The sequence below is a fragment of the Eurosta solidaginis genome, chromosome 2 (assembly GCF_040869045.1).
Source record: "Eurosta solidaginis isolate ZX-2024a chromosome 2, ASM4086904v1, whole genome shotgun sequence".
Classification (NCBI taxonomy): domain Eukaryota; kingdom Metazoa; phylum Arthropoda; class Insecta; order Diptera; family Tephritidae; genus Eurosta; species Eurosta solidaginis.
This window is the reverse complement of record NC_090320.1, coordinates 200,924,041-200,937,295: the sequence shown is the minus strand read 5'-3', so window position 1 is coordinate 200,937,295 and position 13,255 is coordinate 200,924,041. Positions and strand designations below refer to the sequence as shown.

General features: G+C 35.5%; 1 protein-coding gene across 3 annotated transcripts; it reads left to right on the top strand.

The window, feature by feature from the left end:
- Positions 1 to 3,316: 3,316 nt before the first annotated feature.
- LOC137240510 (glyoxylate reductase/hydroxypyruvate reductase-like) lies at positions 3,317 to 12,475 on the top strand. Of its 3 annotated transcripts, XM_067766906.1 has the most exons (5): positions 3,317 to 3,426; positions 6,876 to 7,281; positions 7,351 to 7,688; positions 7,753 to 7,878; positions 12,271 to 12,475. In XM_067766906.1, the coding sequence occupies exons 2-5, from the start codon at positions 6,881 to 6,883 to the stop codon at positions 12,387 to 12,389; spliced, it is 984 nt and encodes a 327-aa protein (XP_067623007.1). In that variant the 5' UTR covers positions 3,317 to 3,426; positions 6,876 to 6,880; the 3' UTR covers positions 12,390 to 12,475. The 3 variants fall into 3 exon arrangements, with proteins under 3 accessions (XP_067623007.1, XP_067623009.1, XP_067623006.1); XM_067766908.1 differs by lacking the exons at positions 3,317 to 3,426; positions 12,271 to 12,475 and adding an exon at positions 7,971 to 8,100 and having other exon boundaries at positions 5,185 to 7,281; XM_067766905.1 differs by lacking the exon at positions 3,317 to 3,426 and having other exon boundaries at positions 5,186 to 7,281.
- Positions 12,476 to 13,255: the final 780 nt, after the last annotated feature.

Genomic DNA, 13,255 nt, shown 5'->3' with positions numbered 1-13,255 from the left:
CCTATTTTGCATCATATTTTTATATTTTTGATGCTGAATGCTAGAAACCTTCGAATAGGTCTCAGAAGTAATTTCCCAGAGTTTGGAGGCGAATCTGGAAAATTTACCCGATGCGAGTGTTCGTTTTTTACGAATCTTGGCCACTTCCTTTTAGAGCTTCCTTGCAGAGAAGGCGGTGATAGTTGATGATAAAAAAAAGTTTCCATTTAAGTTTCCATTTTAAAAAATCTAAAATTTCTCCATCCATGCTAACTGAAACATTTTAGGTAATTGTCGACCTGATTGATAGTGTTGTATAGTGTTGCATATTCAAAAAAAGGGCACTATTGTGAACGAGCGAATGAAATGAACATACGAATGTGCAGATAAACAAAAATAACAGCGTGGCGGCAGGGTGACATACATACAAACAAACACACGCATTTCATGTATTTTATTTTTGTAATTCTCTGGTTGAGTGTCAAAAACATACTGCGCTAGAAGTAGAAATGTCAAAGCAGCTAAAAAAAGAAACCATCTGTATAGTTTTGCCATAATGAAACTGTTTAGCTAGTTGGAGCGTTTTTTTCGAGCTCGCGTAATAAAAAGAAGTAAGGAAGGCTAAGTTCGGGTGTAACCGAACATTACATACTCAGTTGAGTGCTGTGGAGACAAAGTAAGGAAAATCACCATGTTGTAAAAATAACCTAGGGTAACCCTGGAATGTGTTTATATGACATGTGTATCAAATGGAAGGTATTAAAGAGTATTTTGAGAGGAAGTGGGCCATAGTTCTATAGATGGACGCCATTTAGGGATATCGCCATAAAGGTGGACCAGGCCTGACTCTAGAATTTGTTTGTACGATATGGGTATCAAATGAAATGTGTTAATGATAATTTTAAAAGGGAGTGGGCCTAAGTTCTATAGATGGACGCCTTTTCGAGATATCGCCATAAAGGTGGACCAAGGGTGACTCTAGAATTTATTTTGTACGATATGGGTATCAAATGAAAGGTGGTAATGACTATTTGAAAAGGGAATGGGCCTTAGTTCTATAGATGGACGCTGTTTCGAGATATCGCCATAAAGATGGACCAGGGGTGACTCTAGAATTTGTTTGTACGATATGGGTATCAAACGAAAGGTGTTAATAAGTGTTTTAATAGGGAGTGGGCCTTAGTTCTATAGGTGGACGCCTTTTCGGAATATCGTTATAAAAGTGGACCAGGGGTGACTCTAGAATGCGTTTGTACTATATTGGTATCAAATTAAAGGTATTAATGAGTATTTTAAAAGGGAGTGGGCCTTAGTTCTATAGGTGGATGCTTTTTCGGAATATCGTTATAAAAGTGGACAAGGGTTGACCCTAGAATGCGTTTGTACAATATGGGTATCAAACGAAAGGTGTTAATGAGTATTTTAAAAGGGTGTGGGCCTTAGTTCTATGGGTGGACGCCCTTTCGGGATATCGCCATAAACGTGGACCAGGGGTGACTCTAGAATGCGTTTGTACAATATGGGTATCAAATGAAAGGAGTTAATGAGTATTTTAAAAGGGCGTGGGCCTTAGTTCTATAGGTGGACGCCTTTTCGAGATATCGACATAAACGTGGACCAGGGGTGACTCTAGAATGTGTTTGTACGATATGGGTATCAAATTAAAGGTATTAATGAGGGTTTTAAAAGGGAGTGGCCCTTAGTTGTATATGTGAAGGCGTTTTCGAGATATCGACCAAAATGTGGACCAGGGTGATCCAGAACATCATCTGTCGAGTACCGCTAATTTATTTATATATGTAATAGCACGAACAGTATTCATTCCAAGATTCCAAGGGCTTTTGATTTCGCCCTGCAAAACTTTTTCATTTTCTTCTACTTAATATGGTAGGTGTCACACCCATTTTACCAAGTGTTTTTCAAAAGTTATATTTTGCGTCAATAGACCAATACAACTACCATGTTTCATCCCTTTTTTCGTATTTGGTATATAATTATGGCATTTTTTTCATTTTTCGTAATTTTCGATATCGAAAAAGTGGGCGTGGTCATAGTCGGATTTCGGCCATTTTTTACACCAATACAAAGTGAGTTCAGATAAGTACGTGAACTGAGCTTAGTAAAGATATATCGATTTTTTCTCAAGTTATCGTGTTAACGGCCGAGCGGAAGGAGAGACGGTCGACTGTGTATAAAAACTGGGCGTGGCTTCAACCGATTTCGCCCTTTTTCACAGAAAACAGTTATCGTCCTAGAATCTAAGCCTCTACCAAATTTCACAAGGATTGGTAAATTTTTGTTCGACTTATGGCATTAAAAGTATCCTAGACAAATTAAATGAAAAAGGGCGGAGCCATGCCCATTTTGAAATTTTCATTTATTTTTGTATTTTGTTGCAACATATCATTACTGGAGTTGAATGTTGACATAATTTACTTATATACTGTAAAGATATTAACTTTTCTTTTAAAATTTGAATTAAAAAAAATTTTTTTTAAAAAGTGGGCGTGGTCGTTCTCCGATTTTACAAATTTTTATTAAGCAGACATATAGTAATAAGAGTAACGTTCCTGCCAAATTTCATCATGATATCTTCAACGACTGCCAAATTACAGCTTGCAAAACTTCTTAATTACCTTCTTTTAAAAGTGGGCGGTGCCACGCCCATTGTCCAAAATTTTACTAGTTTTCTATTCTGCGTCATAAGTTCAACTCACCTACCAAGTTTCATCGCTTAATCCATATTTGGTAATGAATTATCGCACTTTTTCGATTTTTCGAAATTTTCGATATCGAAAAAGTGGGCGTGGTTATTGTCCGATATCGTTCATTTTAAATAGCGATCTGAGATGAGTGCCCAGGAACATATGTACGTACCAAATTTCATCAAGATACCTCAAAATTTACTCAAGTTATCGTGTTAACGGACAGACGGACGGACGGACGGACGGACGTGGCTCAATCGAATTTTTTGTCGATACTGATGATTTTGATATATGGAAGTCTATATCTATCTCGATTCCTTTATACCTGTACAACCAACCGTTATCCAATCAAAGTTAATATACTCTGTGAGCTCTGCTCAACTGAGTATAAAAAGAAACTACTTTCAGAATTGGAATCAATCACACATATATTATTATACCCTATCACTCGTTGTGCTAAATTATAGGCAGAAGATTAGAAACAGAGCTTTAACAAATATTTACGTATAAATTAAAATTTTGTTAGTATTTGTATGGAGAAATATTTTTTTTTATCTTGTTCGCACCGATAATTGTAGGTAGGGGTTTATTTAATTTTTGATTAAATACTCTGAATTATGTATAAACATTGTAGCTTGAAAACAAACTGATTCAGTTACATGCGGAACATTCAGGCGCTAAGTTGACTGGGAAAGTGAATCGTACAAAATTTCAATAGGCAGAAAACGTAGAGATCAAATTGGTGAGTCAGAAATGTTAAGTTGACGTAAGAGAAGCTAAAATGTTTGCACTCAAAGCACAGTGGTATAGTTGTGGCAAATATCTCTGTATATTCTTTCGTGATAAAAAAGTAAGAGTAAATAAAACTTCTCTCACACACTCAAAGTGAATTTAACAAAGTGTGATTGACAGTGGAATATGATTTTCTTGTCAGGGACTAGTTATAAAGTCAAACGAATGTAAACGAATGTATTAACCCTATGTGGTGCATGTAGCATTTTATCACTTCTGTTTTATTTGCTTTTACCTTGTGTGACATTTCATTTATGACTACAAAAAAATATAAATGAGAACTTCAAAAGCGAACCTACTTATTTCAATAAAACCAAACACACAAGTTACGTTTTAATATCTGATATTATATTAGAAGTGTATTTTACTAAAAATAAAACATATTGCCTTACACACCGTTTAAGCAATTTTTTGTATTTAATTGCCCAAGATTTATGATTTCCGTATTAATTATATTCTCCCTTCCAGAACTACATTTTGTTAGGATTTTTAAATTTACACAGCGAACCTCCTTGAGCCTTACTTCCATGTTTCATATCTTCTGCTTTCCAAAACTGGTTTAGAAAAGGATTTCTGTTTGAGTTTCCAAATCGGAAGCATGTATGGTATTTTGCTTACTTGTGTTTAACTTGAAGGACGCGACTCAATTGGAATGGGAACAGCTGCTGGATAAAACCGAACACGTTTGTAAATACTAAGATCAGGGCAGCTGATAAAATCAACTCTTTGAAATTATTTTCGGAAAGGCGAGATGAATTTCTTAATATAACCTCATAGCTTTCTTCCCATCGCTTCCTTCTTTGTTGTTGTTGTTGTTGTAGCGATTAGGCCACTCCCCGAAGGCTTTGGGGAGTGTTATCGATGTGATGGTCCTTTGTCGGATACAGATCCGATACGCTCCGGTAACACAGCACCATTAAGGTGCTGGCCCGACCATCTCGGGAACGATTTATATGGCCACATTAAACCTTCAGGCCATCCCTCCCTCCCCACCCCAAGTTCCATGAGGAGCTTGGGGTCGCCAGAGCTTCGTCTGTTAGTGAAACGGGATTCGCCGCTCGAAGGTGAGGTTGACAATTGGGTTGGAGAAGCTATATATTGCGCTACACAACCCCTTGAATCCCTTCTTTGTTCGCAAGCTGGCGTTTTGAAAATAAAATTAAAGAAAAAAAAATTTTTTTTAAATAAGCTTTTATTATTGGTGAATAAAATTAACTAAAAAGTAAAAAATAAATTGACTGTAAAGAAATATAACACTTTATAGTTCATCGTAACGTTTAACGATAATTAGGCGTTTTCGTCTGCGACAAAAAAATTCAATATTGTACATAATTATATATTTTTAACAATAAAACTTTACACCTAAATTATTAAATCTTACAGTTCATATCACAGTCCTTATTGTTCTAATAAAAAGCGTGTTAAATTTTGGTGCTATAATTAAGGACATTTAGGACCTCCTTTTCTTGCTATCACAATGTAACACGCCTTTATTAGAACAATTAGGACTGTGATATAAACTGTAAGATTTAATAATTTAGCTGTAAAGTTTTAATGTTAAAAATATATAATTATGTACAATATTGGATTTTTTTGTCGCAGACGAAAAAGCCTAATTATCGTTAAAAGTTACAATGAACTTATAAAGTGTTATATTTCTTTACAGTCAATTTATTTTTTACTTTTTAGTTAATTTTATTCATCAATAATAAAGGCTTATTTAAAAAAAAAAATTTTCTTTAATTTTATTTTTTACTTTTTATTTTTATATTTTTTTTTACTTAGTTATTTGTAACGTTTCTCATCCTATCCATTTCTTTTAATGCATCAACATTACAAGGTTTCTTCGAAGTCAACTTTGAACAGTTAAGTTCTTCTATTCGAGCGTTAACTAACTTAAAATCATATTTTATTGTGACTTTGCCTATGTCGCGTTCAGTTGACAACTACTCATTGCAGATCTCTGCTCTGTTCCATCGCCAAAAATCTGTAAAACAAAATCAAGTGCGCAGAAAAATATGCAACAAAAAGTATGCAACGTTTGGCGATAACAGCCTAACTTCTACGTTTGTTGCATACACAAACAAAGCGAAGTTACCTGCGTTCTTGAGGACTTAGGCTTTTATTCCTTTGTGAACACAAATCTTTACTGATAACTCTGTTATCGATTAATTTATCGAATTATCACCAAGTAATATTGCATTGTCATCGGCGTGTGTGCGAAATTTCAGCTCAATCGGACACCGGGAAGTGTATCAAGTTTAACTTGCAAGATTTGATTACAGACAACAGCCAAGTGAAAGTAAATAGGCTTAAAAATTGACTACTTTGCTGTCGTCGCTGTTGTGATACGTACCGCAATCTTCATACCTTGTGCCTCTTTTAATATTTTTACCCTCTATGATCTTAATGCAATGATAAGCGAAATGAAAAGCTTTATAGCCTTACAGCTTCCGCAAACATTATCAACATCACCTACTCGAGGGGAATACTGTTACAAGTATGAAAGTATCATACAAATATTTATCACGCGAGTCGTAAATGCCGTGGGTTCGATTCCAAACCAACATCAAAATTCATCTGCCTTGCAGCTGCCGTTCGGTTTCGGCATAAAATATGGGACCTCTGTGCATGCCAATATGTATGGCGCCAAGTATTTATTTATTTAATCTTTTAAAAGTCCTATTGAAAATACTGACCGGTTCTGCACCCAAAAAATAAATCGGCATCGTTTCAAATATCGTACTCTTGATACCATTCTCCGATATAATTTTAGATCATCATTAATCATAGAAGTTTACATCCAAATGTTCTTTCGAATCCATGATTTAATTAATTCAAAACAAATTGTTTTGCTATATTTTTTGCTTGGAAATTTACAAATAAGTCACACTGTTATCCTCAGAGCAAACCTTTTATAAGCTGGTGTAGGTAAGAGAATGTTAAAAGCTAAAACAAAATCACACAAACAAATGGCCGGCATTATTCAGAGAACTTATACATCTGCTACTTTGCCAAATTGATCAAACATTGAAATATGTTGGCTTCGCGTGAGATCCCCTTATTGGGTATTAACACTTTGCGCTTTTCTTCCACACTTTGTGTAACAAGGTCGCAGGCGAAGCTTAAAAAAGGTACATGAGAGTGAATGCAAACCCTGCGGCTTGCATTAATGAATGTGTATAAAAGAGCTTTGTTTTGTTTCCGACATTTAGTTGGTTCTAAGGAGTTAGCACAAACAGAACGTTAAATTCTTGCTCAGGATTTCTTTGTGTTATTTTTAAACAACTTTCTATAACCGCAAAATGTTTATAAATAACTTATCTCCTTTTCTATACCTCGTCGTCATTGCGCTTCATGTCGCTGTGCATGCCGAGAACAAAAACGAAACTAATGCAGTAAAAATGTCAGGCGAAGAAGCGAAATGCAAAATATTGGTTACACACCCGGAAGTGCCACAAGCTGCTATCGAACTTCTATCGCGTAGCTGTGAGGTTATCATGTGCGAGAGTTTACCAACTAAGCGTTCCGAGATTTTGGAGAAGTCCAAAGGTGTGGACGGCATATTCTGGGGAGGACATGATGCGTTGAACGCTGAGGCATTGGATGCTGCTGGTCCGCAACTAAAATCGATTTCCACCATGTCTGCGGGTATTGATTATGTCGATGTGCCGGAGGTGAAACGTCGTAAAATACCGCTAGGGCATACGCCCATCGTACTGAACGATGCTGTTGCGGACACAGCAGTTGGGCTATTGTTAGCGGCAGCGCGCCGCTTTCACGAAGGACGACTGAAGATTGAAACGTTCGTTTTTGATGAATTGCCGTAAAGCTAAAAGTCAGCTTGATTTCTATTATCGTTTCTCTTTTTCAGCGGTTCATGGGAGACTTTCCATCTAAACTGGATGTTGGGCCAGGATTTACGTGGCTCTGTTGTGGGTTTCTTTGGTTTTGGCGGTATCGCTAAAACGATTGCTAAACGCTTGTCTAGTTTCGATATTGATCACGTACTATATACGACACGTCGTCGTGCATCTGAAGAAACTGAATTGGAATATAAGGCAAAAAAGGTCGATTTCGATACTTTGTTAGCGGAGAGTGATTTTGTTATAGCTGCTGCTCCTTTGACTAGTGAAACTGCAGGCGTCTTCAACGCCACCGCCTTTGGTAAAATGAAGAAAAGCGCTGTGTTTGTGAATATTGCGCGTGGAGGTAAGACAAATATTGTATTCTGTTAGTAAGTTCCAACTAGCCACATTTTAAATTTCCTATTTAGGTCTTGTGAATCAGAAGGATCTATATGAGGCTCTTAAAACAAATCAAATATTCTCTGCTGGCTTAGATGTGATGACACCGGAACCATTACCTACCAACGACCCACTGCTAAGTTTGCCAAATATTGGTGAGTATTGAATTAATTGAACCTAAGCAATAACTTAAGATGTAACTAAGAAATGGCGATATTTTCCGATATTTACGTTGTCTGCTTTAAAGGTGTTTAAGCTAAGCAGAATTTATAAAAAAAAAAAATACTCTCTGGCAAAACCCCGTTTATACTATTTTTGAAGTTTCTTACTTGCATTGCGACTTCAACCTGGAACCCTGATGGTTTTGGAGAAAATGGATAAAGTAGCCAGTGACGGTAAGTTTTGGAAATCGGTTTGGCTGAATAAGCATAGTTTCCAGTGCATTGCAAGATATTCGCCTTGAAGAGTTTTTGGAGGCCTTAACATTTCTTATAGGTTTTTCAGCTTCTGTTCAAGAAATATTTCATGCTTGCCTTCCATAAACTCAGTGTCGTTTGTTACGCAGAATCTCAAATCGTATAATTTCTCAGCCAGCCCTTCTTCAAACAACCATTTGAGAAGATTTGGTTTTCATAATTCAGTAGCGCACAAATTTCGTGATATTCCCGCGGTCTTACTTTCCGTTCAATAGGGGATATTGCACATTTAGCATTAATGCTGTCCACTCAGATCTGGACTTAGTTACTTATCGAGTTTGTAAATTATTCGAGATTCGTTAATTATCTACTTACAATGATTTCAGGGCCCTTAAGAAATCTATTCAGAATAATTTGGTTTTTTTAAAGATTAGTTAGGGATCTTTTTGTAGTGGCATTTTTCTACAAATTCGTGTACTTTTCATAACGATATCCGTACTGTTTACACCTATTTAAATTTTTGTTTAGAAAGTTACATTGAAGTTAGGAGTTTTCAACACAAGTTCAGATAATTGCAACTGAAGTTCAGAAAATTATTATTGAAATTCAGAATTTGAAATTAAAGTTCAGAAAATCACAATTGTAGTTCAGAAAAAAGTTTCATTTGAAGTTCACAAAATTTTTCAATTGACAAATTGACATTTTCTGAGGTTCATTTGAAACTTTTTGAACTACAACTGTCGTTTTCTGAACTTCAGTTGTAATTTTCTGAGCTACAAATAAAAAATTCTGAACTACAGTTGCAATTTTCTGAGCTTCAATTGAATATTCTGAACTTCAATTGTTATTTTCTGAGCTTCATTTGAAAATTCTGAACTTCAATTGCAGCTTTCTGAACTTAATCGGAAAAAGGCGTAGAAATCTATTCAGTTATTTACAGTGGAATTTTTGCGGGACCATGCCGGAAATATTTAAGAATAATTGGGTTGGGGATTGTTTTGGTTTTACATGGTAATTTTTCGTTGATTTGGAATTTGTTGAGACTACTTTGGAACTGTTTTAGAATTCTTTTCTGAGTCATGTCGCACCACTTGAGAACTTCTGCTGTATCCTTTTCTTCGGGACCATGTTTAAAATGTTAAGTTTCTGTATTATTTCAGGAAAAGATTCCTATCTGATCCCGAAATAGTTTTTAAGATTATAAACGTAGCACGAAAAGGTACATGAAGTAGGAGCCCTAATTGTACCCAAATTTCACTGAAATAAGACATATCAATCCCGAAATATACCTAAGTTATACGGGAATAGGTCTGGAATATTCCTGAGTTGATTCGAGAGCAATCCCAAAAAATAGCTCCTAAAAGGCCCGGTAAATAATGCAGACAAATTTTTTAATAGACCCAAAATAGTTTATAAACCCATACAAAAAAGGTCCGTAATGGTCTCAAAATGACTCCGCATAGTCTCCAAATAATCTAAAAAATAGTCCAGAAAATTTTAAAATCGTGGGGAGTTATCCTTGAAAACAATCTATCTCGAAATGGTTCCCAAACAGTTCCAAAATAACATACAAATAGTTGCAAAGTACTACTGACATTTTCCCGTGAGAGTTGCAAAGTATTTCCACGTTTTCGAAGAAATCCCGGAATGGTACGAAATTTGTTACTGAATGATACCCAAATTATTCCAAAAATATCCCAAACAAGTAAAAAATACAAGATTATTTCGAAAAGATCTTCAATTGATCCTTTGAGGCTCCTAAATTCTAAAAATACCCTCAAAGACAAGCAGAAGTTTTGTCCCACTTTTCCGAACTTGGAAATATTAAAACACTTCTCAAAGATCACATGCTAAATCACAAAATAAATTGCTTTAGTAAAGAAACTTAAGGATTTTTACCTTCTCAACAGTTTTCCAAATTATGGTAATTGGTTATACCTCTCTATAGGCGTATACAACTCAGATAAAATTAACTGCATATATAAACGGACTTTCACAGTTCCGTGATATGCAGATATTCAAACCCAAAATCTTATCAATTTGCTGGAAATATACTTTTTTTTATTATAGCCATAATTGCTGTCGTGTTTGTTATATTTTTTCTTTAGTTTTCTTATTAAGATAAATAAAAAACATTAAATTACTTGTCACAGCTAATCATTTTAAAAATGATACCTAAATCGATTTCCTTTTTTGTTTGAAGCGTAACTATGAAGGCAACTTTGACTGCGCCATTAAACGTTCCAGTAGTAGTTCATGCTGGATAACAGCATTGGGGTCGTAAACCCTGTATTCCTCTGTACTTGCCCAAAGAGGTTCCGGCACAATCATGTTAGAGACGGACTCCATAATCTAAGCTTTAATTTTTTAGTAGCATTCAATCAGGATCAGACTATTTCTAAAAATTTGTATTATGTATTATTTGTCGCAAGCTCACTTATGCCATTAATCCGATCCACCATTTAAGAGCTATTGTGATTTAAAAAATGAGCTTCGATCACCGATCGTAACACGTAATACGTAAGCCTTCGTTGCGACAATGTAAAACATGTATGCAAACGTCAAACTGAAATTACATCCAGAACAAAAATTGGAAATTGTGTTCGCTTTTTACGCAGTAAATTCAATTTCGGTTAATATCATACAATTTGTAAGTGTATGAGACATTTTTGCATGATTTAGAAGCGAAAAATTAATAACTGACTGAAAAATTAATATATTTCATTCAAACCAAGTGTATATGTTTGTATGCCTTACCCCCTTCAGTGAGGATAGGCCAAGGAGGGTAGGGGCTTGGGGGGTTGGACCCCCCCTCCAACATTTTTGAATTTACCCCAAACAAAAACTTTCTTATAGCCTTATCTTGTTCTTTTATTCACAACTGAAAATACCTCTATTTAAATTTCTTATCTTCTTCAAACCACGAAACAAACTTCCCAAAAAATGTACATTGGTGTAATTCACTTGAATCCATCTCATACAAAGTTTTATAAAAAAAATCGAACTTTACTGCAGAATTCATCATACAATCCCTCGTCTCTATTTACTCCCTCCATAAAGCAGTAAACGCGTGATCTAAAACGGCTCTATCCTTTTGTATTTGGTCACGTTCTACAATCCACACCTCATACAACTCCCTCTTTGTGATCGTCATTATACCAAAATGGGGACCTTCGGGGATGAAGAATCATTTGAGTTATGTGCAATAATATTGCATTATTGTAGAAATTCAAAAATTATTGTGGTACAGCATGGTTCAAACTTTTGGCAGGCTTTTATTTTCACGGTTTTATATATTTTCAGCACAAAAATAATGCATATTAAAAACTCATAATTTCGTAAAAAATACTCAACCAAAAAACGTTTCAACACTTGCAAAATAATATAATTACGTGTAGATTTTAAATAATCAAAAAATATTTTACCTTTTGTTTCACCACAAAGTTTTGTTTAATTTTAAACCACGCGTTGTTTCCTTCTGTAAATTGTACTAATTAGCGCGTCGTCAACAACCCACAGTTTGACAGAAGATTATTCAATGAAGAACAATAATTATTAGAAATAATAATTACCGTTATATACTGTGAACATTTTGAAAACAAACTGCATTCAAATAAAAAAAAAAAGACTTGAAAATTTTTACTTTTTCGCGCCTAAACCAAGCAAAAAATGCCACTGTGTGCCGCAGTGCGTTTTCATTAGGTTTGTCTGTAAGGCTGATGACCTAGTCGTGGCTCTCTCGGCCTTAAAGCCTTTTCTCCGGCATCGAATTTTCTTCGCATTCACGTTTTTCACCTTGCTTCATTTTGATGCGCTGTAAAACCTGCATGGATCAAAACAGATGTTGTTATTTCCAATTTAAAACAAAGTTCAGGCATCATCGTGAATTATCCCCCGATAGAAAATCCTACGTCCGACTCTCCCCCAATAAGAGGCAGTACTCAAGTTATTTTCTGTTACGCTGAGGTTGTATAATTGAGCTTTTATTATATTTACAGTGGGATCTAATGAAATTGTTTAAAAAGTGAAACGGCAAACATATTCGCTACAAAATTTATTTTATTATAAAAAAAATGCAATCTCTTTAATTAAAAAGTTGCTAATCACGTTACAATATTTACCTCTTTTCAGTTCTCATCCCCCACTTGGGATCGGCTACTGAGCGTACTCGTAGCGAAATGGCTGTAATAGCTGCACATAATGTTCTACGTGGATTGGCTGGTGAACCAATGCTCTCGCCTGCTTATTAAATAGAAAAATTAATTAAATATATAAACATTCACACAGATGTTCTACAGTATTTGTAACATATTGCAATAAAAAGTAAATCTATTAAGTAGTGAGTGGTTTCGTATTTCATGCTAATAAACTAGAAGTTATGGATAATTTATACAATACCCACTGAGTATTACATAGTTACAGCAAATACATAAATAAATAAACAAAGAATTCAAAAAAGTAAAAACAATGCCAAAGCTGAGTAGTAAAATTTAAAATAAAATAATGTAAGGCGCGATAACCTCCGAAGAGATTTTAGGCCGAGCTTCTCTTCCAATTTGCCTCATGATCGTGTTTTTAGTTTTTGCACAAATTGGCGGTACGGAACCTACTTGTTTTATGGCGACTCCGAACGGCATCTGCAAGGCAGATGAATTTTCACTGGGAAGCTTTACATGGCAGAAATACACTGCAGTGCTTGCCAAACACTGCCTAGGGGCAAACCCGTTAAGAAAAGTATTCTTCTAATTTAAAATACTTGTTCATAAAATTTTGATATTGCTTTCCCCGAGGCGTGAACACAGGATATTCGGTGTGATAGGCGGAGCATGCTACCATCACACCACGGCGTACGCCAAATGTAACAATTGCCGTGTTTTTTAAACAGTTTTATTTAGCTTGACTTGACAGGCAGGCCACACGGCCGCATGCACGGCCGTTGTGAACGAATTTTGTAATTGAAATTTAAGTAACTTCCCGATAAGCTCCAAACTTGAAACTTGGAATATAGTTCAGAACCCGATGACAATGCAATAATAAGACAAAAATCGCCGCTAAGTGGCGCAAGGATCGAGATATTCGCAAAAATCGTATTTGCGGTCCGATTTGGCTCATATTT